Source organism: Macaca thibetana, chromosome 3 (assembly GCF_024542745.1).
Source record: "Macaca thibetana thibetana isolate TM-01 chromosome 3, ASM2454274v1, whole genome shotgun sequence".
Classification (NCBI taxonomy): domain Eukaryota; kingdom Metazoa; phylum Chordata; class Mammalia; order Primates; family Cercopithecidae; genus Macaca; species Macaca thibetana.
Genome location: NC_065580.1, coordinates 102,252,372 through 102,276,691, shown reverse-complemented (window position 1 = coordinate 102,276,691; position 24,320 = coordinate 102,252,372). Strand labels below are relative to the sequence as shown.

General features: G+C 36.3%; 2 protein-coding genes across 2 annotated transcripts in view; both read left to right on the top strand.

Moving 5' to 3' along the window:
- Window positions 1-24,320, top strand: part of NEUROD6 (neuronal differentiation 6) — a 779,410-nt gene that overhangs the window by 295,921 nt on the left and 459,169 nt on the right. The window lies entirely within an intron of this gene.
- PDE1C (phosphodiesterase 1C) overlaps window positions 1-24,320 on the top strand; it is a 534,574-nt gene that overhangs the window by 477,397 nt on the left and 32,857 nt on the right. The window contains exons 15-16 of the mRNA XM_050784828.1: window positions 1,171-1,398; window positions 10,016-10,093. Of these exons, the coding sequence (XP_050640785.1) occupies window positions 1,171-1,398; window positions 10,016-10,093 (306 nt within the window). The remainder of the gene's footprint in view (window positions 1-1,170; window positions 1,399-10,015; window positions 10,094-24,320) is intronic.

The window sequence follows — 24,320 nt, the reverse complement described above, 5'->3', positions numbered from 1 at the left end:
GCCTTTGCATTTTCTAGTTCCTCTGGCTGAGATACTGTTTGTCCAGATTATTGCACGGCCAGCTCTTCAACATTTAGGACTTGGTTAAATGTCACCTTGTCAAGGAGGCCTTCCTTCTCCACCTCCTTGTCTAATGCAATCTCCCTCCCCTATGCTGATTGTATTACAGCATATTACTCTGCTTTGGTTTTCTGCAAAGCACTTTTTACAACATGCAAGTATCTTAGTCATTTGTTTACTTAATTATGATCTCTTATTTATAAATTGACTTTCTTGCTGCTGTATTCCTCATACCTAAAACAGTGCTTAACACTACAACTGCTCAATAAATATGAGTTGGATGAGTGAACCAATATTTTCATAAATACTTAACCTATGCAATTCTGCTGTAGTTTTGAGTAAGCACAGAGCCAAGCCCTTTTATAATCAACTGGATTGGAAGTAATGCTAGCATTTTTTCATTAAAAGGAAAGACACAGACCAGGTACCTGGCCAAACTAAAGGCTACCTCTCACCTTGTGGACAGTTTGAAGACCGTGATTTTTTCATAAGGCTCAATTTCCTTGTTTTAAATTCACAGTGTCCTCAGTGTGTTTGTCTTCAATTGCTGTAGTGTCGGATATTTTCCCTTTTTGTTTTGTTTTGTAATCAATTGTTTGTGTTTAAACTCTAAGTCTTAAGCAAGCCCATAGGAAGCTGCAGTTTTTACTGTGGCTGTGGGAAAGTTTTATGATGTCTCTCAGCCTTGATTTCCACATTTGTCAAATTGAGTCACAGTAATAGTAGCTGCTGTAAGGTTGTTTTGAGGGTGAAAGTAAATAATCCCCAAAAAACACTCAGCATAATACCTGGCAGAGAGAACACACTCAATAGGAGCTATTAATAATGGTGATATTAATAATATCATTACAATATTGGTTTATTAATTATTATCCTTATTATTTTCTCCCCAACCCCTCCTCTAACTGACTATTTTCAGAATGACATCATCATGAACCTATTTTACTGGTTTCCTAAGTATACATGCCAATCTGATGAATTAAGCAAAAATGTGCCCAAACACTCAGTAAACACCTTAGATCCTCTTTGCGTATTAAAACAGGTCATTCTCCTAATGACATTACCTCTTTTTCTCTTTTCTGTGCCTTTCCCAACTTGCCATGGATGCAGAGGAGAAGGCCAAGAAGGAAGCAGAGGAAAAGGCTCGCCTGGCCGCAGAGGAACAGCAAAAGGAAATGGAAGCCAGAAGCCAGGCTGAAGAAGGCGCATCTGGCAAATCTGAGAAAAAGACGTCTGGAGAAGCTGAGAATCAAGTCAGTGGAACACGGATGAACAAAAGTGACATCCCTCGTGGGAAAAATTCCAAAGCTGAGAAGTCGTTAGAACAGCAACAGAATGGTGAGTAGAATTGCACTGGTGAAGGGCTGTTTTCGAGGAGTTAATGACATGATGAATGGAAACTGGCAAACGACCCCACTGATGGGGACAGCTCACAGGGCAAGGCTTTCCTGCTCATCCAGTTCCTGCTGATCTCACCTCACTGGGCCGCAGGATCCCAGCAGAAGCAGCCACCAGCTCACCTGTGCCATCCTCTTCAGGGAGATTTATACCTTTCTGGCCGCTTCTAGCTGCCCTGGAGACTCTAGCCAGTGCCTGCCTGCCTGCCTGCCAGGGGGAAATTACCATTAACAACCCCAGCATAGTCCTGAGTGCAAAGTGGGTGAATGGAAAGTCATTTTCCCATATGTACCATCCCCCTATGAGGGTCAGGCCTCAGGTTTGCCTGAGCCTATTCCTGTAATAGGTATCTGTGTATCTATATGTGTACAAGTGTATACTTTAGGGGAACAAGCTGTTCCAGTTTACCTGGGACTAGGAGACACAGAGCTTTCTGTTTTAAAAACAGAAAAGCTCCAGGCAAACTGGGGTAAGCTGGTCACCATAGTGTGCATATAGTTATTGATTTCTTATATTTAATGAAACAAATATCGATTAACAACTATGTGCCAAGCACCATGCTTAGCACCAGGGATTTAGAAATGGAAAGGCCACAAGAAACCCAAAATATCAAAGGGGATAGAGACATCCTCACAAATATTTCTAGTGAAATGTGAGCAAAAGAAAGTAGTGGCATGGCAGATAAAATGCCCAGGAAACATGTGGAGAGAAAGACATTAGCTTTTTGGGGACTGGGGATTATAAAATGGGATAAATGTCAGAGTAGGCTTCAAGATGGGGTTTTGAATGCTGAAGTTGGCTGGTCAGATGGGCAAAAGAGACTTCTGAGTGTAGAGAACAAGATGAGCATGTACACAGGGCTTTGACTTGGTTCCCTTGATTAGGGGTGGGCAGGAAGTTCTGAGTCTCCAGAGCTTGCAATTGCCAGGTTGTGGCTGAATAGCAAGTTAATATAGCAGTCAACAGACCTAGACTCAAGTCATGCTGTGCTTCTCCCTTTTCAGTGTCCTTGGCCAGGCTACTTAACCGTCTACTGTTTCTACACAATGTATATAGTAATACCTGTTCACAGCACAGGCCTCATGGAACCTTCAGTAATACTCATGATGGTAAAAACAATGAAGAGAATAACAACAAATAGCGTGTATCGAAAGCACACTAGATGCTGTTTTAAGTTCTCTTTTTACATATTCATTCTCTTGCCTGCCTGGTGGGGCCAGGTAATCTACTCAGAACTGTGTTCTAGCTATTATGCTACAGGGCCGTGGTCAATGATTTCTATATGTAGAAAGTGCTTAGCATGATGTTCTCCAATTATTTTTATAATTAACCATTTATAACATATAATCAGAAAGCAATATTTTAACACATGTAATAATAATGATAGCTTATATCACATTCCAGGAACCTTTCAAAAATTATTTCAGTTAACCCTGGTGACCACCCTAGGAGGCACAGAAGGCCATTGTCCCGACTTGTCCTGCCCCCTTCTGGAGACTGCTCTTAATTCATTTGCTTTGTATTCAAGTGCATCATAGTCCAGAAAAAAAAAGTTCTGAAGAATTTAATAAGAATTTTTCATGTACCCAAACTACCATTTGATCCAGCAATCCCACTCCTGGGTATCTACCCAGAGGAAAAGAAGTCATATGAAAAAGATACTTGCACACTCATGTTTATAGCAGCACAATTCACAATTGCAAAAATATGCAACCAGCCTAAATGCCCATCAATCCATGAATGGATAAAGAAATTGTAATATATATATGTGTGTGTGTGTGTGTGTGTGTGTGTGTGTGAGAGAGAGAGAGAGAGAGAGAGAGATGGAATACTATTCAGCCATAAAAATGAATGAAATAATGGCATTCACAGCAACCTGGATGGAATTGGAGACCATTATTCTAAGTGAATTAACTCAGGAATGGAAAACCAAACATCGTATGTTCTCGCACATAAGTGGGAACTAAGCTATAAGGATGCAAAAGCATAAGAATGATACAATGGACTTTGGGGACTTGGGGGAAAGGGTGGGAGGGGTGTGAGGGATAAAAGACTACAAAATGGGTTCAGTGTATACTGCTCAGGTGATGGGTATACCAAAGTCTCACAACTCACCTTACTTATATAACCAAACAACACCTTTTTCCCAAAAACCTATGGAAGTAAAAATTTTAAAAAATAAAAACATGTTCATACAAAAATTTTTTAAAACAAGAATTTATTATGTACCTGTTAATGTTTTAGAGGGCAGTGCAGGCCCCTCCTTGCTACCCCTTCTGAGGTCTGAACCAACTGAGAGACAGGTAACAAAATTAGAAAGTCAATGATCAAGACATCAGCTCCACTAAAACTGGAGCTGACTTGGGAAACACAGAGTTGGTCTGCTGTATACATGGGCTTCTTTACATTTTACTCTGAAATGAATTTACATAACCAGACACTGTATAGCCAGGCACAGGACTCTTACCCCACCCCAGCACCCTCGCAGGGTGCTTCTAAAGTGACAGAAAAGGTGTGTGTCTTACAGAAAACATACCTCAAAGCAGGCTGGGATGTGGGTGGCTGGGCTGGGCTGTGCATGCTCAACCCTACCTCCTAGATAAATAATCACTCCTCTCAAAAGAGTAACATGTAAGGGGTGGTGAGAAAGGCAAGGTATGTTTCTTCCCTCTGGTTTTTTTTGGTTTTTTTTTTTTTTTTTTTTTTTTTTTTTTTTAACAGAGTGGGTTAGAAATGTCTTTCCCTACTTATGGCTAGCCAATTTTCCCAGCACCATTTATTAAATAGGGAATCCTTTCCCCATTTCTTGTTTTTCTGAGGTTTGTCAAAGATCAGATGGCTGTAGATGTGTGGTATTATTTCTGAGGACTCTGTTCTATTCCATTGGCCTATATCTCTGTTTTGGTACCAGTACCAGGCTGTTTTGGTTACGGTAGCCTTGTAGTATAGTTTGAAGTCAGGTAGCGTGATGCCTCCAGCTTTGTTCTTTTGACTTAGAATTGTCCTGGCAATGCAGGCTCTTTTTTGGTTCCATATGAACTTTAAAGCAGTTTTTTCCAATTCTGTGAAGAAACTCATTGGTAGCTTGATGGGGATGGCATTGAATCTATAAATTACCTTGGGCAGTATGGCCATTTTCACGATATTGATTCTTCCTATCCATGAGCATGGTATGTTTTTCCATTTGTATGTGTCCTCTTTTATTTCACTGAGCAGTGGTTTGTAGTTCTCCTTGAAGAGGCCCTTACATCCCTTGTAAGTTGGATTCCTAGGTATTTTATTCTCTTTGAAGCAATTGTGAATGGAAGTTCATTGGCTAGCCATAAGTAGAAAGCTGAAACTGGATCCTTTCCTTACTCCTTATATGAAAATTAATTCAAGATGGATTACAGACTTAAATGTTAGACCTAATACCATAAAAACCCTGGAAGAAAACCTAGGAAATACCATTCAGGACATAGGCATGGGCAAGGACTTCATGTCTAAAACACTAAAAGCAATGGCAACAAAAGCCAAAATTGACAAATGAGATTTAATTAAACTAAAGAGCTTCTGCACAGCAAAAGAAACTACCATCAGAGTGAACAGGCAACCTACAGAATGGGAGAAAAGTTTTGCAATCTACTCATCTGACAAAGGGCTAATATCCAGAACCTACAAAGAACTCAAACAAATTTACAAGAAAAAAACAAACAACCCTATCGAAAAGTGGGCAAAGGATATGAACAGACATTTCTCAAAAGAAGACATTCATACAGCCAACAGACACTTGAAAAAATGCTCATCATCACTGGCCATCAGAGAAATGCAAATCAAAACCACAATGAGATACCATCTCACACCAGTTGGAATGGCAATCATTAAAAAGTCAGGAAACAACAGGTACTGGAGAGGATGTGGAGAAATAGGAACACTTTTACACTGTCGGTGGGACTATAAACTAGTTAAACCATTATGGAAAACAGTATGGCAATTCCTCAAGGATCTAGAACTAGAAATACCATATGACCCAGCCATCCCATTACTGGGTATATACCCAAAGGATTATAAATCATGCTGCTATAAAGACACATGCACACATATGTTCATTGTGGCACTATTCACAATAGCAAAGACTTAGAATCAACCCAAATGTCCATCAGTAACAGACTGGATTAAGAAAATGTGGCACATATACACCATGGAATACTATGCAGCCATAAAAAAGGATGAGTTTGTGTCCTTTGTAGGGACATGGATGCAGCTGGAAACCATAATTCTCAGCAAACTATTGCAAGAACAGAAAACCAAATACCACATGTTCTCACTCATAGGTGGGAACTGAACAATGAGATCACCTGGACTCAGGAAGGGGAACATCACACACAGGGGCCTATCATGGGGAGGGGGGAGGGGGGAGGGATTGCATTGGGAGTTATACCTGATGTAAAGGATGAGTTGATGGGTGCAGCACACCAACATGGCACAAGTATACATATGTAACAAACCTGCACATTATGCACATGTATCCTAGAACTTAAAGTATAAAAAAAAAAAAAAGAAATGTCTTTCCCTTAGTAAAAGCAATAACAATAATACTACCATTTTATTGAATGCTTAACATGTGTCAGACATTTTACTTGAGATTCTATCTACATTAAATCATGTAAAAGTTCTAACAACTCTGTGAGGTAGAAACACTGATTCCCACGTTGTGGGTGGGAACATTGAGACTCAGATAAGTGAAATCACTTGTGTAAAGTCAAGCAACCATTAAGTAGAGATCTCAGGTTAAACTCTGATCTGCGTGAGTCCCAATGCTCTGTTCTGTAAGCAGCATGTACCTGTAGTTTGGTGCCTTCAGGGAGAGGGACAATCAGAGAAATGTGGAAACTTAACTGCTGTTTATAAGAGATTTACAATATACTTATTCCAGGGAATGGCATGCTTTTTCTATAAGGGACAAGATAGTAAGTATTTTAGGCTTTGCAGGAGGTAAGGTCTCTATTGCAACTACTCAACATTGCCATTTTAAAGCAGCCACAAATAATATGCAAACAAACGAGTTAGCCTGTTTTCCAATAAAACTTTATAGAAATTAAAGTTTGAATTCTATGTAATATCATATGTTATAAAATTTTTGTCTTGTTTTAACCACTTAAAAATGTAAAAGCCATTCTTAGTTTGTAGGTCATAAAAAACCAGGCAGCGGGACCAGGTTTGACCCATGGGCCATAGTTTGCCAACCCCAGGTCTAGTCAGTGGGAGAAACCAATAAATGCAAATAAGCCAGTCACAAGGAAAAATATGAATTCTACCATAGGGAAACAAAGACCCAGAGAGGGCAGATGTGGAAATAATAATTCATTTTGAAGTTGGTTAAGGGGAAAGCCTGAAAGAAACAAAACAGGAACCTGAGTCAACGAGGCTGGCTTGATTTCACAAGTGTGCGTATTTCCTGAAATAAGCAACAGTCTACCATTTCCCTTAAAAAGTAAGCTGTAAATGAGAGGTGGGAAAAGAAATCAGTTTAGAGCAATAATAAGAAAGGCTAATGGTGGTTCAGGACTGTATTACAGCAGCCTAATTAAAATGATTTATAACTGCACAGAAAGTCTTTTCACTTCCCCTTGTTTATTGAGTAACAACTCACATCAGTCATTGCTCCAGATACAACCCATGGGAAATTACCTAATGGGTTTTGCTCAGGCAACATCATCAAACAAGCATGTGTCACTGTACCAGCCTCCTTCTTTGTGGGGTGCCCAGGATATCTTCCAAGTTAGAGCTGAAGGATGTTGGTGAGGGAGGAGGTTCTCAAGGTTTGGACACCCATTGGCAGTGACAGGATCTTCTAATCTTTGTTCTTGTTGAGGTGACTTCCTCCCACAGCCTCCCCATCCCTGGCTGAGAACAGGGACCATCATGGGCTGCTGGTTAGCAACCAGCAAAGGTAACCGTCTCCACGACTTCCAGAAGACATCCTGGTGTTGCTGTAGCTGTGGGTAAAGCTCCAGTTCAGAGCAACCCAGAAGGCTTAAAAAGCATGCATTAAGAGTGTGGAGGCTCGCTGAGGGAAGAAAGAACTAGAAGGAACTAGTTTGACTACAGGGCTCAAGATGCTTGAGTACATCTCTGGCTTCCTTAAAATAGGGAAAAGCCAGTATTTGGACTGTTTCGTGGGACCTCTAAAGGATTTCTTCTCTTTTGGTGGTGGAAGAGGTGATGACCATCTCCTCTACTTAAAATCCTCCGGTTTGGACCCTGGCCAGAGTAGACTCCCCTGCTCCTCAATTCTTCCAGCCAGTCTGTATTAGTCTGTTTTCACAGTGCTGATAAAGACATACCCAAGACTGGGTCATTTATAAAGAAAAAGAGGCTTAATGGACTCACAGGTCCATGTGGCTGGGGAGGCTTCACAATCATGGTGGAAAGTGAAAGGCATGTCTTACATGGTGGTGGCAAGAAAGAATGAGAACCAAGCAAAAGGGGTTTTCCCTTATAAAGCCATCAGATCTCGTGAGACTTATTCATTACCACAAGAACAGTATGGGGGAAACTGCCCCCATGATTCAAGTATCTTCCACTGGGTTCCTCCCACAACACATGGGAATTATGGGAGGTACAATTAAAGATTAGATTTTGGTGGGGCCACAGCCAAACCATATCACAGTCCATCCCATTTCAGAATTAAGAATGAGAGGGAACCTGGAAAATTTATTGACTTCTAGCTTAGCTTAGTATTTGTCAAATTCCATTGAAAGTATGTGGTTTGTAGAATATATCACAGCCCCAAATGGTCCTGAATCATCCTTAGATAATCATTTCTTTATAAATTCATAGGCCAAAGGCATTTAGAAATGGAAACAGTAAACAGAAGTCTGAAATCTAAAACTTGAGCTTCATAGAGAAGTTGCAAATACTATAGCTGAGGGCCTGGTAGTTTTGCTGCAAGAGGGAGATCCAGGTGCAAAGTTGGGGCAGATGTGAGTTCAGGGTGGGGTACGAAACGTGTGAGTCGGCAGTCCATACCCCTTGACATAGATGGAATGGCCTGTGTCTATGCAACTGGCTGCAGGAACCTCAAGAAAAAAACTCAAATTTGGAAAACATCCTCAATCATTTGGTAAGTGGTTTATTCAGCAAATTTAACAAATAGGACATTTAGCGAATGAATCTTTGATGAAGCTGTCTACTTTCAATGATAGTACCTTCATAATGGAGCTATTAGAAGATTTAATAAAATGATGCATGCAAAGCATTTAGCACACTGCCTGGCAAAAATAAAGTAAACAAGAGTAAATCCTGTCCCTCATACGCATTCCTTGGAGGCCCAGCTCACTCCAATTATTATTAGGATCTTTTGACTTCAGTAAGTACCAGTATTTGAGTGAGAATGTATTCTTGGTTTTATCCAGGCTAAAAAGAAAGCTTCCATTATTAAGACTGGTACGAAGATATCCAACACTTGAAAATGAGGCTGGGGGAAGAGGTCCCCGACCTTTCCATGTCATACTGGCATATTGTTGAACACACATGCCCAGGGATTATTAAATTATTTTAGATAGGGGTGCAGCACTGTTTTAGTGTAAAGGACCAAATAGAAAATATTTCTGGCTTTGCCTGGCTCTTGGCAACTATTCAGTTCAGCTATTGCAGCATGAGAGCAGCCAAAGACAATATGTAAATGAATAAGTGTGGCCATGTTTCAAGAAAACTTTATTTGCCATAATCGGTGGTGGGCACCATTGACCCAGGGGCCTTAATTTGCTGACTGATGTTCTTGAAGAACATGACTGTGTTTAACTTTATTTACTATTTGATTCAAGCCTAGGTACTGTGAAGTTATATGCTAATTTATAGATTTTTGACTGAGAGAGAAGATAACCCCAAAAGTTATGGTTTTATTGCCCTGTAGGATATAACCAGTTTTGTCTCTAACCTAGCAAATGTATTTTCACATGTTTCTAAAATACTCATCAATACCCAGCTCCAGTATTCTTGGAACCTTCTTACTATTCCCTCATAAGTGGGTTAAATACATTTTTGACACGTGTTCTTTCTAAGGATAGTGTTTTACAACTTTTACAAACTACACTTTGACAAGATCTTTTATTAAAATACTATTTGTAGCTCTGTTGTAGAATAATAACAACTGTATTGAGTGATATGCCTTCTAATTTATCCAATATGCCTATAAGATAGGTGTTAACATACCCATTTTGCAGATAAGAAAACTGAAGCACAGGGAAGTTAAATAGCTATTAATTGGTAGAACTTACAGTTAGCTCGGGTTTCTCCTCACTCCACAGCCTAACAGTAAATTTTAACTGCTTCTGTTAGAAGATAAACACATAACTACAACTCTGTTTAACAAGAACTTTCAGTCTCAATTTCTGCATCGCAATCCAATTTCCAGGACCTAACGTGATTACAGAAGATATTTACACTCAGATACATACACTCTCGTGACTATAAAATTATGCTGTACTTTTTAAAACCTTGACAGGTTTAAAGATGCTTATAACACCCCCCTCAGCTGTATACATGTACTGTTTGTCATGTTTATTACTTTCAGGTGACTTGAAAGATGGTAAAAATAAGACAGACAAGAAGGATCACTCTAACATCGGAAATGATTCAAAGAAAACAGATGGTAAGCGTATTATTCTCATTACATCTTTCCATAAAATGTTCAGTTTAATGCAAGCTTGTTAGAATCATACCCAAAATTGAAATAGTGGTTGTGAATGTATTCTTATATCCTGAAAAAACCCTTCACTATATTTAAAGGGTACTATTATACCTTTATCAATAATTTATAAATTATTGCTGTATATCTTCCCCTTCACCACACTTTCTCCATCACAAATGTTTTCTATACTCTTTCTTTTCCTACTTGCCATTTTTCATCTTAAACATTATAAAAAGTTTATTTTGGACTTGCTGATCAGACAGCTAGAATGGAGTATCATATACTGTTAATGTATTTATAAGTTTTTGATGGGGAATTATGCAGCATAAATAAGAAATGTTTCATGTTTTATGTTTTCACTTTTTTCCCTTGAACTAGTTCTTATTTTTACTTAAAACAAAAACAAAAAACGGGTCTGTATAGTGCTAATGTTGGGAGGCAGTATATATGGTTGTAAAAGACAGTTTTGCCAGCAAGAACAAGTCCTAAAGGCAATGACAATGCAAAACGCAAGCATAAATAACATTTCACTCTTTCTAAAACCTTAAAGTTCAAATTATATTACCCTTCACACTTTGAACTATAAGACTGAGACACCTGCCCTGGCCTTTTACATAAACTTCATTGTTTCAGCTATCACACAGGTTCATTACTATTTATCCCCTCATACACAGACATTATATTAAGCAGAAAATGAAAGTTTCCACAGAGTGGTTTTTGATAGCATCCCAGACTCTCTAAATCTTACCTCCCTGGAGACATCATATTTGATGCTAAACTCTTCTTTGAATCATTTGGTTAGAATACCTTTGAAGAACAAATGTTGGGTAACCAGGTGGAAGAGTAAGAAGAAATTGGAGCATAACTCTTTGCACATCTATTATAAAGGAAGCAGCCCCTTTAGCTCTCTGCCCTAAGCCATTATGACATGCTGTTTTTGCTTGCATGCATGAAAACAGTTCTCAAACTTTTTCTAAAAAGACAATGCAAATAATTAACTCCAGGTGTCTTATTACATAATACCTGGGAACACATACTTGCAATTTTTTTTTTTTTACCAATGTGCTTATGCAAATGGAAATCACTTATCTAATGAGTGTACCCTTCTTGAATAATTGTGACTAAGAAGTAAATTACACAGAATAAAATAGAATTTAGAATGGCAGTCTTTGAGCCAGACTCTATTATAGGTAAGTACAGACTCTATTTGTTTAAATACCAGAAGCTCTTTGCCAGCCATCAATACTAAATCAAGGCATCCAAAGCCAGAAAATGTACGGTGGAGGAACGGTGTCAACTTCAAACCCAGAACCCAGACACTTTCTCCATCCTGTATCCAACTATTGGCCCACAGCTTCCTGTTAAATTTCTATAGCATAAAAGCCCAGAATAAATCAAGTCCCAAATTTTTCATATGCAATTTTGAATCTTGTTACATTTATACATTGTGGTACAAACATCTACTATAATGATGTCATATGGGCGTTGTGGATTACATTTTATCATCTTCATAAAGCCTTTTTAACTGTGCCCTTTTTAACTGAATCATACCCAAGTATTTAAAAGAATTAAACTGTATTTTTTTGGGGGAAGGGGGGGAAGTGATAAAATATATTTTATGTTCTATTGTGCAAATAAGTGTAAAGTTTGACTGTTTAATGAGCAGGATTCTTGATCTCATGGGGCAGTAAGCAGACTGCAATAAATAAAAGAGACATTTTTTAATGTCTATCTCTGTTTCCTCCATAGCCTGTTCTTCCACTTCCTCAAGTAGGTCCTGGTATGTCTGTATACTTGGAAGTTTGCACACAAACATAATCATGAACAACTTTGCATTTTATATTCATTGATGGACTAATATGACATAATTACTGCTTTGGTATCAATAGAACTTAGAGCACTGAGTTTCACTGAGTTGCACTATTTTAGTCCAAAACCTTTAACAGGACTAAAGCTAATTCTTGGTGGCAGGAAGTAGAAAACAGTTGATGAGTCCCACCTACCCTTTTCTTATTGGTCATTAAAGCTCTCTACCTCAGAAAAATTTAAAAAGGAAATATGTAGACCAGTAGATATATTGATTGTTTTTAAAACTATGTGGAAACAACCAGATACATTTTTGAACATTTCTTTTTGGATCCTATGATGTCTGATAATGAGTGGGAGTCAATTTAACAATTTTTAATGTCCCTACCCCTAGACCAATCCGTGGGAACCACTGGTGACTAGTTCTCTTTAATATTTGAGAGGGAGTATCTGGGTACAATTCATGCCCAGTGTGAACATTGAGAGAGAAACCCAGTGGAAACTGGATCACAATTGGTTATTCCCAAACTCCCATGAGCCAGGGCGTGCACAGAGGGAAGCAGTATGTGCTGAAAGGTAAATTACATCCTGGCATAATGAACACATTGCAGCTGTACATTATCTCTGTAAGTCTACTGCAGTACTATTTAGTACCTTGCAGCAGTAATTTTCTAACTGACTTCAAAGAATGGATGTCCTTTGAAAGTACCTTACTTACCCCTAGGGAGAAATGTATTGACATAAAAAGATCTAGGTCTCTGAGCCAAGATTCTAATCATGCTTAAACTTTTCCATTGGCATTGGAAGACTGGTGGGGTGCCACACAAATGTATTCTTTTCAGTGCATTTTTAGCCATGTTTGTAATAGCGTAACCTCATGGAGTTGCTATAATTTAGTATAGCTATACTGAAATACAAACTTGCCTTTAACTTTACTTGATCACTTAACAGAGAAATAAGAGATAGCCATCTTTTGTGCCTCTCAAACAACAGATAATGATTAGGCCCTGCATGGTTATAAACCAGGTCTTAGGGAGGGAATTCAGCAGGAGTTTCTCCTTCATTGAATATTCTGGAAACTGGAATGTTTATGGATGGTCTCATGAAACTGAAAAGTGAGTTATGAAGAGTGGAAAGGGTCGTCAAAAGACAGTCTATGGATGTCTGCTTTTGCCAGAGAAGTAACAAGAACTGGATTTACCCTTCCACCTGAAACAACCTAAAACCCCAGACAACATATGTGGAAGAGTGCTTTTTAAGATAACAGACATCAGGAAATGGAGAACAGTGATCTTTGAGAGCCAGGAAATAAACGAAATGAGCCCTACAATTGTCTTGAGAGGACTTCCAGGCAGCATAGAGAGGAGTGACATAGGCACATCTCATTGACTCTCTGAGTTGAGAATTTGGATAAAAATCCAGGGAGACCAAGATGGCTTTAGTTAACAGAATAAAATACTGGAGAGAAGAGGATTACAGAGAGTTAAACTCCAGAGATCTGAAAAATGTAAGAGTACAGTACTACTAAAGTTTCACTTTCTGTGGTTTCAATTACCCATAGCCAACTGTGGTCTGAAAATATTAAGTGGAAAATTCCAGATATCAACAATTATAAGTTTTAAATTGCACACCATTTTGAGAATGTGGTGAAATCTCATGCCATCCTGCTTGTATTAGTCCGTTCTCAGGCTGCTAATAAAGACATACCCCAAAGCAGGTAATTTATAAAGGAAAGAGAAGTTTAATGGACTCATGTGGTTCCACATGGTTGAGGAGGCCTCACAGTCATGGTGGAAGGCAAAGGAGGAGCAAAGACACATCTTACATGGTGGCAGACAAGAAAGCGTGTGCAGGGGAACTGCCCATTATAAAATCATTATATCTCGTAAGACTTATTTACTATCATGAGAAAAACTCACCCCTATAATGCAATTACCTCCCAACGGGTCCCTCCCATGACACGTGGGAGTTATGGGAGCTCTGATTCAAAATGAGATTTGGGTGGGAACACAGGCAACCATATCACTGCTCTATTCCACCTAGGATGTGAATAATCTCTTTGGCCAGCATTATCCACACTCTGCTGGCTGTACTTGCCACCCTGCTGTCACTTAGTAGCTGTCTTGTTTATCAGATTGACTGTTGAAGTATCACAGTGCTTGCAATTAAGTATCTTTATATTACTTAACAATGGCTCCAAAGCATAAAAATGGAGATTTTGGCAATTCAGATATGCCAAAGAGAAACCACAAAGTACTTCCTTTAAGTAAAAAGATGAAAGTTCTTGACTTAATAAGGAAAGAAAAAAAATTTATGCTGAGGCTGTTAAGATCTATGCTAAGAATGAAATATTCTATCAGTGAAATTGTGAAGAAGAAAAAAGAAATGTATATGTAATACATATAGTGTTCAGTACTATCTGAGGTTTTAGGTATCCACTGGGAGTCTTAGAAAATATCCTCTGTGTGTAAAGGGAAACTACTACACTGAGCAACCATGCAATGAGGAAACTACCTGAGGCCAGAACAGAACCATCCAAGAGGATTAGAGGGAATAGTCCTGATGTTCACAGAAGTCAGGGAAAAGTGTCTGTTCCCACTAGCCAGATTTAAATATTCATTATTTAAAGAAAATTAGGTAAAAGACTCATATTTGTCTTGCTTTAGTCATGGGGAATAATTAGCTGTAGCCTATATGCTGCTCTGGTTCTATCTATCAATCTTAAAAGCAAGACATAAAAGGGATCAAAGTGTCTCCAAGTAACTTAACTGCATCCCAGAATAAAACTCAAGGATATATATAGAGAGTACAAAAATATCGAGCACCCAACAAGGTGAAATTCACAATGTTTGGCATCCAATAAAAAATTACCAGGCATGCAAAGCAACACTACCCACAATAAAGAAAAAGCCCAACCAATTGAAACCAACCCAGAACTGAAGCAGATGTTAGAATTAGCAGACAAATACATAAAAGCAGTTCCTATAAGTGTAGCCCATATGTTCAGAAGTAGAGATATGGAAGATATTTTTTAAAGACTAAAATCAAACTTCTAAATATGAAAACTACAATATCTGATATGAGAAATGCAATAGATGGTATTGACAGAATAACATTAGATGAGATTAATGGTAAATAAAGTAGGTAGAATTAGACTTTGGAGAGGAAAAGAGTAGCAAAACGATAGCAATAGAAACTACCCAAAAGTAAATAGAAAAAAAGATTAAAAACAGAATTGTAGGACACCTTCAAGTAGCCTAATAAATGTGTATTTGGAATCCCCAGGTAGAGGAGAGAGGAGGAAAAATATTTGAAAAACCAGGGGCTATAATTTTGCCAGATGATGAAAACTATAAATCCACAGATTCAAGAAGCTCAACACATTTCAAGCACAGGGAATATAAGGAAAATTATACATAAGCATACTGTAATCAGATTGCTCAAAACCAGTGATGAAGAGAAAAATTTAAAAACTGCCAGAGAAAAATTACACATATGTACAGATAAACAAACGTAAGGATGACAGTAGATTTCTTGTGAGGAACAATGCAAATGAGAAGACAACAGAGCTAAATTTTTAAATTAATGAAAGGAAAAAAAGTCAACAAAGAATTCTGTGCCTAGCAAAAAATGTTTTTCAGAAACCAAGATGTAATTAAGAAGTTTTCATTAGACATACAAAAGCTTAATGAATTCATCACCAGTAGACCCACCATGCAAGAAATTTTAAGGAAAGGCAGAAGGATAATTATGCTATATGAAAATATAGATCTGTACAAAAGAATGAAGAGCATTAAAAATGGCAACTACATGGATAAATATATATGATTTTTCTAATTTATCTTAATGATAATTGACTAGGCAAACAAAATAATATAAATGTACTGTTTAGTTTATAACATATACAAAAATAAAATGTATGACTACAGTAGCAAAAAGTCCAGTAGGACAGAAATGGGATATCTATTGTAAGGTTCAGTATCATGCATGAGGTGTTATAAAAATCACTGGAAGATAGATTGAGGTAAATTAAGAGAATATATATTATAAACTCTAATGCAATCACTAAAACAACAAAAGAAAGATATATAGCTGATTAGCCAACAACAGATAAAATGGAATCCTAAAATAATTAATCCAAAACAAGGTAGAAAAACAGTAAGAAGGGAACAAAGAACAGGTGAGACAAATAGAAAGCAAATAGGAAAACTATAGAATTAAAACAAAGCAAATCAGTTATCACATTAAATATAAATGACTTAAACACCTTAATTAAAAGGCAGAGATTGTGAGATTGTAATATTCAAATATATTATGCCTTTATACAAAAAGACACAAATATAAAATTCCTGACTTCACCACTATCAAATATATTAATGCAACAAAATTACACATATACCACATAAACATATACAAATAAAAACAAAAACAATCAAAAAAGGACACAAATAGCACAAAAGTAAAAGGTTGTAAATTGGGATACTGTCTTAACACTAATCAAAAGAAAGCCTGAGTGGCTATATTAATATATGACAAAGTAGATATTAGAACAAAGACAGGAATAAATAAGTTTCAACAATAAAGAAGTTCATTTTATAATGATAATGTTGTCCATTTATCAAGATAATATAATCATTTTTTACATTTCTACACCAAATACTTGAAACAAGCTGCAAAAACATTTTTAATTCACAATTTATTTGGAGACATTAATATGTCTTTCTCAATAATTAATAGACTAAGTAGATATGAAAATCAGCAAGGAAACAAAGACTTGTACAACACTGTCAATCAACTTGACATAATTGACATTCCTAGAATGCCCAACCATAGAGGAATACGTATCCTTTTCAAGCACATACAGAATATTTAGAAAGATAGACTATATTCTGGAAGAATAAATTTGTCCCAATAAATTCAAAAGGATTCAAGGCAAACAAATATGTTCACGGACCACAATAGAATTAAATTGAAAGGATGTTTGTATTATGTTATTATTCTTTTAATATCTTTAGAAGTTTTAATAATGTTATCACTCTCATTTTTGATATGTGTAGTTTGTGTTTTCTCTCTTTTTCCCTGATCTGTATGGCTAGAGGTTAATATATTTTATTAATCATCACCATTGATATTTTCTATTGTTTTTCTGTTTTCTATATTGTTAATATCAATCTTTATTATTTCCTTTCTTCTGCTTGCTAGTGGGTTTACTTTGTCTTATTCTTATAGTTTCTTAAGGTGAAAGTCATGGTTACTGATTTGAGATTTTTTTTTCTTTTTTTGATACAGGCATTTTGTGATATAGATTTTCTTAAGTACTGTGTTAACATCATGATCCAAACTCTGATATGCTGCATTTTCATTCACATTCAGCTCAAAATACTTCTAATTTCCACTTGGAATCTACATTGACCTAAGAGTTATTTAGAAGTGTAATGTTTAATTTCCAAATATTTGGGGATTTTCCAGAGACAGGTGACATGTAAGTTCTTCCCATGTTGATCTATAGGTTCATTACAATCTCAATTAAAATCCTAGTATGCTTTTTTTTGGTAGAAATTGACAAGATGATTCTAAAATTCATATAGAAATACAAAGCATCCAGAATAGGCAAGGCAACTTTAAAAAAGGAAAAAGTTGGAGGACTACACAGAAGGTTTGATTACAAGACTTATTATAAAGCTACGGTAATTAAGGCAGCATGGTATTGGCATCAACACAGACAAAGAAGTCAACAGAATAGCTTAGATAGTCCAAAAATATATCTACATGTGTATGGACAATTTATTTTTAATAAAGGGCAAAGAAAATTCCAAGGGAAAATGATAGTCATCAACAAATGGTGATGAAATGCTTGAATATTGTATGCAAAATAATGAATTTCTAACTATACTTTACATCATATACAAGCATCATCTCAAAATTTACCATAAACCTAAATGTAAATTGTAAAACTATCAGTTTCTAGTTAAGAAAATGTAAGAGAAACTCTTTTTGATCTTGGGTTAAGCAAAGATTTCTTAGGCATGACCACAAAAGTACAAACCATAAAAAACAAATTGATAAATTATGCTTTATCAAAATTTTAAACTTCTTTTCTTCAAAAGCCTCTATTTGGAGAATAAAAAGGCAATTCACATTCTGGGAGGATATTTGCAAAGCATATATTTGTTAAACAACTGATTCATTAAATATAGATACTCAGTATTAAATAATAAGAAAACAACCCAATTAAAAACATACAAAACAATTGAACAAACATTTCACTAGAGAAGATATACAAGTAGCAAATAAGCACATTAAAAGATCCTTGACATCATTAGGGATGTGAAAATTAAAAGCCAAATTTAAAACCTATTAAAATAAAGCTTATATGAGGGGATATGTATATTACGTCCACATAATAATTTCTTAGCTTTGCATTTCACTGTGGCTGTCAGGACACAGCTTTGTCAGTTTGTTTTCTCAGTAAGGAAATTGTATTTCTTACAACCATTCTTTCTGAATATTTCTCAAGATACTCATATTCTCCTATTTAGGATCTTAGTACAGAAAAAACGGAGGAGGCAATGTAGCCAGTATTCTTGTTAGTTTGCATAGAACAAATAACTGTGATCAAAAGGGTTGTTGTGTACATTATAGGAATTTGCCTCTAATCATATCTAAATTATATAATTCTTCACAAGGCTGTTGTCTCATGACCTTGACTTGCTAGATGGCTCAGAGGGGTCACCTGAAGAAATGTATGTGTTTTTTCTGTTTTTTTTTTTTTCCTAATTTTTAAAAAATAGATGATTCCTAACAAGTTAGTTTGAAATAGAGTACATAAATAAATTTGGAATAGATGACTCTAAGCTTTTAAGATATCTTTTGTTCTATTTGAATTGATTTGCCAAGCCATTAATAAAAACAGCAGAAGGATGCAACTTTACACTTGAGTTGTACTTAATTTTCATCATGTTCATATTTTTAAAAATGTTTGTTAGTTGCCTATAGGGTGAGGCATCATGACCTGCTCTTCAATGAAGCTGGTGGTGAAAGATAGAGGGGGCCTGTACAGATGTGGAGGTGTGCCCTGCTTTGCAGATCTGGGGAGAAAAGAGTCAGACAGCAGGCTGTGGGTAGAACTGAGACACATGTATGTCTTTACTAGAGATTGTTTCTGTCTTAGGTTCATTTCCAGAGATTTGAGAAACAATAAATGCTTTGTCACATGACCATTATTCAGGAGGTGTGCATTCACTGGTTATACGGACCCTGAGGGCATCGTCAGTTTTCTTATTGACATGGACACCTGTGTTTCAGTTTTCTCATCTCAAGGAATCATACTCACATTATTCTTTTTTCCAAAAACAATGTCCCCATACTACTTAGGATGATGGTTTTGGACTGTCTTTATATGCCAGAATAAAGAACTGCCCTATTTTAGATGCCTCAAAACTTTCCTTTTGGTTGATGTTTCATTTTATCACCTTAGTTTTCCAATCTCTGCTATTTCTTCTTATAGGGCTTCGTGTTATCACTTGTTGACACTGGCTATGCATTGGTCCATGCAGAGCCATAGCAACACTTGAACACACTTACTTGTCTTCAGCACACTCATATTTGAATTAATCTTATACCCCCTAGATGTAGAAGAGGCTATGGAGAATTTTGTAATTCCTTTAATATTTTTCCCAATTGCTGAAAGATCTATTTCTAAGGAACTGTTGATGTGATTTTTGACAAAATTCTAATGGATTTACCATTCTTAGAGGATGGTGGTCTGAGTGACCATTTTTGTTCAAACTTCTACCCTAGTTTATGTTGCGTCACTACACGTAATAGAAAATGTTTGGCATTTTGAGAATTCTTGACATAGGACTTTTTAGTGAAATTTACTTTGCCATTCATCATTTTATTATTTATGTAAGAATGGTCTCATTTGGGAAACACAAAATTCCTTCATCTGGAAGCTTAGGGGATATGTGATGATTAGAAAAAGAGGCTTGCTGATTAGCCAGAAGAGCTCTACACAATGGCAGAACAAGGAATTCCATATTGACAGTAAAGGAAGAGTTGATTATGCTAGAGAGGATTTGCTGACACTGAAATGAATACTTGTGACCAGTGCATAGTTTTGACTGACAGTTTACTGATGTACAATGTGAAATATATACGCTACATACACTGGAATCCTCATATCAACTGGCCAGTTGGTGGTTTCTTCTTGAAGGAAAACCTACTTGAAAAGTCAAATTGTATCAGAAGGTTGCTGCTGAACTGAACATGTAAGGGGACTTTGTTGATGAATTGTGATCTTAAGGTAGAATATCTTGAAATCTGTTTCTATCATTGGGACGGACCTGCCACGAAGAGTGAATATGGGTCATCTTGCATGGTCTATATCCTGACAGTGCAAGAGGCACCCCGCTATGGCACCCCTTTTCTTGCCTGTTTTTCAGCCACACATTAATTCAGCCATCAGATGTGTTAATATCTTGGAGTAGATTATTATTCTTGTTCACTTTCAGTCATCTTTGATTGCTTTTCTGGGCCTTAATCTTGACAGTACTTCATTGTTTTTAAGGTAGATGTTCTCGACTTTTTTTTCTCGTTATTTTTTGTCCACTTTAGACTACCAGATTTTCACTGGCTCTACACCCCTCTGAAGGTGTGCCCAGATAATGTGATGTGTGAAACAGGCCAAGGAATGTGAACTGGGAAGACAAGCTGTTACCCTGTCCTTTTCTCTCACACCCAAGACAGTGTTGCCATAGCAGTAACTTTGAATCTCTTCTCCTTACCTTAAAAATTAACCCTTTGTAACTCCAGTGCTTAACTGTTTTTAGAAATGAATCATTTGTAATATACTTCACTAGTGGTCATGCCACTGAAGTCAAAATCTGCTAATTTGCAGCAGTTTCTACATATAGTTAATCCCATTCTTTAGGTTTTAAACTTGTTTCTGTCTCAAAGGATAATATTTCTTAGTTCTGGGAAGGTATCCTGCAGCCTTCTATATATTGACAAAAAGTAGACATTTCTTTAATGAAGGAATTGCTTTCAACATGAGAATCCGGCATCCGTGTAGGTTATTTTTCATGAGCAAAGAGGGACCGAATGTCTGGAGTGCTTTGGGTTCCAATTAAATCATCATAAGAACACAAATTCTGACTAATATCCCATTTCCCTTAGCCATTTGTCCATGAAAACTCCTGTGGGCCATTTACTTCACATATTTATGTCATGTGGAACATCAATAGTAAGGAAATGCTGTGGTTTAGCATGTTTTCTAAAGCATTTACAACCTTATTTTCTCAAGTAGTTTGACAAATATCTCAACTCTCCACTCCAATGTCCCTGTCCACGGAAGACAACAAAGAGTCAATAAATGGAGGAGAGAATTCTAATATTATTTTAGGTGTCTTATTCTCATGAATCTGGTTAAAACTTCACTAATTAAACTCTAAAAGATTTTGTTGATTAAACATTTTGATTTAGATACTTCACTGTTATTTTCTACTTAATTTTGGAAGCTGTGCTGTAGGTTGACCCAACAACAAGAGCCATTGTGAATTCAGTGATGCTTACACCCAACATAATTGGGTTTTTTAATAGATTTGGGAAAATCTATTAACCAATCCATAATATGTGAGTGGGAATTGGCCAAACGGGGTTAGCCTGAAAAAGCACCTTGTTCATTTTTTGCTATGGACTTGTGCTCTTGGGAGCATGGAAGTACAAAGCCTATTACTTACTCATGGTTCTAGCATTTCATCTGAGTCATAGTGAATCAGAACAGTTAGCGCTTTTGCTTATAAACATCCATTTCAAATCAATGCATTTTTTATATACTTTCAGGTTCAGTGAATGTCCTTGTGCTTTTCAAGGATGGTAGATAATGAATATAAAGGAATTATAAAGGAACAAGATGGCAGGTGACTACCATTGTCCTCTTGTAGATTTTTGTATCTTGAAATTCACGTTTGTAGTATACAAACGTGATACATATGGTATATTAATCATATATGATATATCTGATATATGATGCATATATGACATATAACATGTAAAATATATTAATATATATCATATATATACAATATATACCCTATATATTATACCCTATATAATATATAACCTATATGATAAACTATATTACATATATCTTAAATCATATATACATATACGCATGTGTCCCTGTCCAAGGAAAACAACAAAAAATCCATAGAGGAGAGAATTGTAATATTATTTTTTGGTGTCTGTCATTCTCATGCATCTAGTTAAAACTTCGCTAATTAAACTCTAAAAGGTTTTTTGGTTAAACATTTTGATCTAGATACTACACTGTCATTTTCTACTTAATTTTGGAAGCTGTGCTGTAGGTTGAACCAACAACAAGAGTTATTATGAATTCAGCGGTGCTTAAATCCAACATAATTGGGGTTTTTTTTAATGGACTGAGGGAAAATCTATTAACAAATCCATAATATGTAGATTATATTAATATTATATATTATATGATATATGAGATTGATGGGTTTAAATAAATTGTGTTGTACTAAGGGAAACTTCTAACATCAATTTTTATTTTTTATATAGGTGTTTAGATCCCAGTCTCTTATCAAATAACTACATATTAGAAATGTCAAATAAAAGTATATAGTGAACTCTTTGTTAATGATAAAATTAGACTTTCTGAACAACTTTTCCCTTGTAGTTATTGCTACATAAGTTTCATTGTTTCACTCTGTCTTCTAGATACTCTGTGGAACTATTAATGTACCACTGTATTTGTAAAGGAATCTGGTTTGACAGAGGGAATTAGAATTTTGTAACTACTGGGCAAGGTGTGATTTTTCTTTTTTCCTTAATACTGATGTTCAGGATGTTTAAAATAAAACTTAGTAATCATGAAATAAATATTTTCTCCTAGAAAAATGATATTTTGTCAGATTCTGTGCGAGGAATTTGAGAAACACAAGTAACAATACGTTTGCCAAAAGAAACTCTATTAACATTATAAAAATTATTTAAAATAACTGGTACCTTTGAAGTAAATATGTGCCAAAGGCAGAACCTAACACTGTCTACATTGGTAATGTCATTTCTTGTCTAGACACCCACATGCTCAAAAAAGCTATTAAAATGCAATATTCAGCAAGTATTCAAGCTTCCCCTCTTTGCATTTTTTCTTTTTTTTTTTTTTTTTTGTGAAGTAATCAGTTTTTATTTTTAAAGACTATTTTACAACTTTCTAGGACAACACACTTTTTTAGTTCCACAAAGAAATTTTAAAGGTGTATCTTTACTGACATGCAAAAACTGACAAAAATAAGAATAAAATGATATAAATATGGCCTGTATATTGCAATAAATAAACGCAAAGATGCCAAATAATGTAATGCATTTTACTCCAACAAAAAAGTTGCCTTTAAATACCATTGTTTCGCACATAAATTCACCTTTCAGGGTTGATTTGCTCATGTTAAAATGTTCTGCCATCAATAAGGTTAATCAACATTATCTTAGAGGTCTGTTCCTCCCATTTTCAATTGTTTATTTAGCATTTTATCACTTTAGTTACTCCATAGAGCCAAAAGATAAATATGAATTAAATCTTTGTAAGCTAATGACCAAATATAGTTGACAACAGTGATGTAAGCACACAATTTATTAATTAGGCAGTATCACATATACATATTTTTTTTAAAAATTTATTTATTATTATTATACTTTAAGTTGTAGGGTACATGTGCATAACGTGCAGGTTTGTTACATATGTATACTTGTGCCTTGTTGGTGTGCTGCACCCATCAACTCGTCATTTACATCAGGTATAACTCCCAATGCAATCCCTCCCCCCTCCCCCCCTCCCCCCTCCCCATGATAGGCCCCGGTGTGTGATGTTCCCCTTCCTGAGTCCGAGTGATCTCATTGTTCAGTTCCCACCTATGAGTGAGAACATGCGGTGTTTGGTTTTCTGTTCTTGTGATAGTTTGCTAAGAATGATGGTTTCCAGCTGCATCCATGTCCCTACAAAGGACACAAACTCATCCTTTTTTATGGCTGCATAGTATTCCATGGTGTATATGTGCCACATTTTCTTAATCCAATCTGTCACTGATGGACATTTGGGTTGATTCCAAGTCTTTGCTATTGTGAATAGTGCCGCGATAAACATACGTGTGCATGTGTCTTTATAGCAGCATAATTTATAATCCTTTGGGTATATACCCAGTAATGGGATGGCTGGGTCATATGGTACATCTGGTTCTAGATCCTTGAGGAATCGCCATACTGTTTTCCATAATGGTTGAACTAGTTTATAATCCCACCAACAGTGTAAAAGACCTAATACCATAAAAATCCTAGAGGAAAACCTAGGTAGTACCATTCA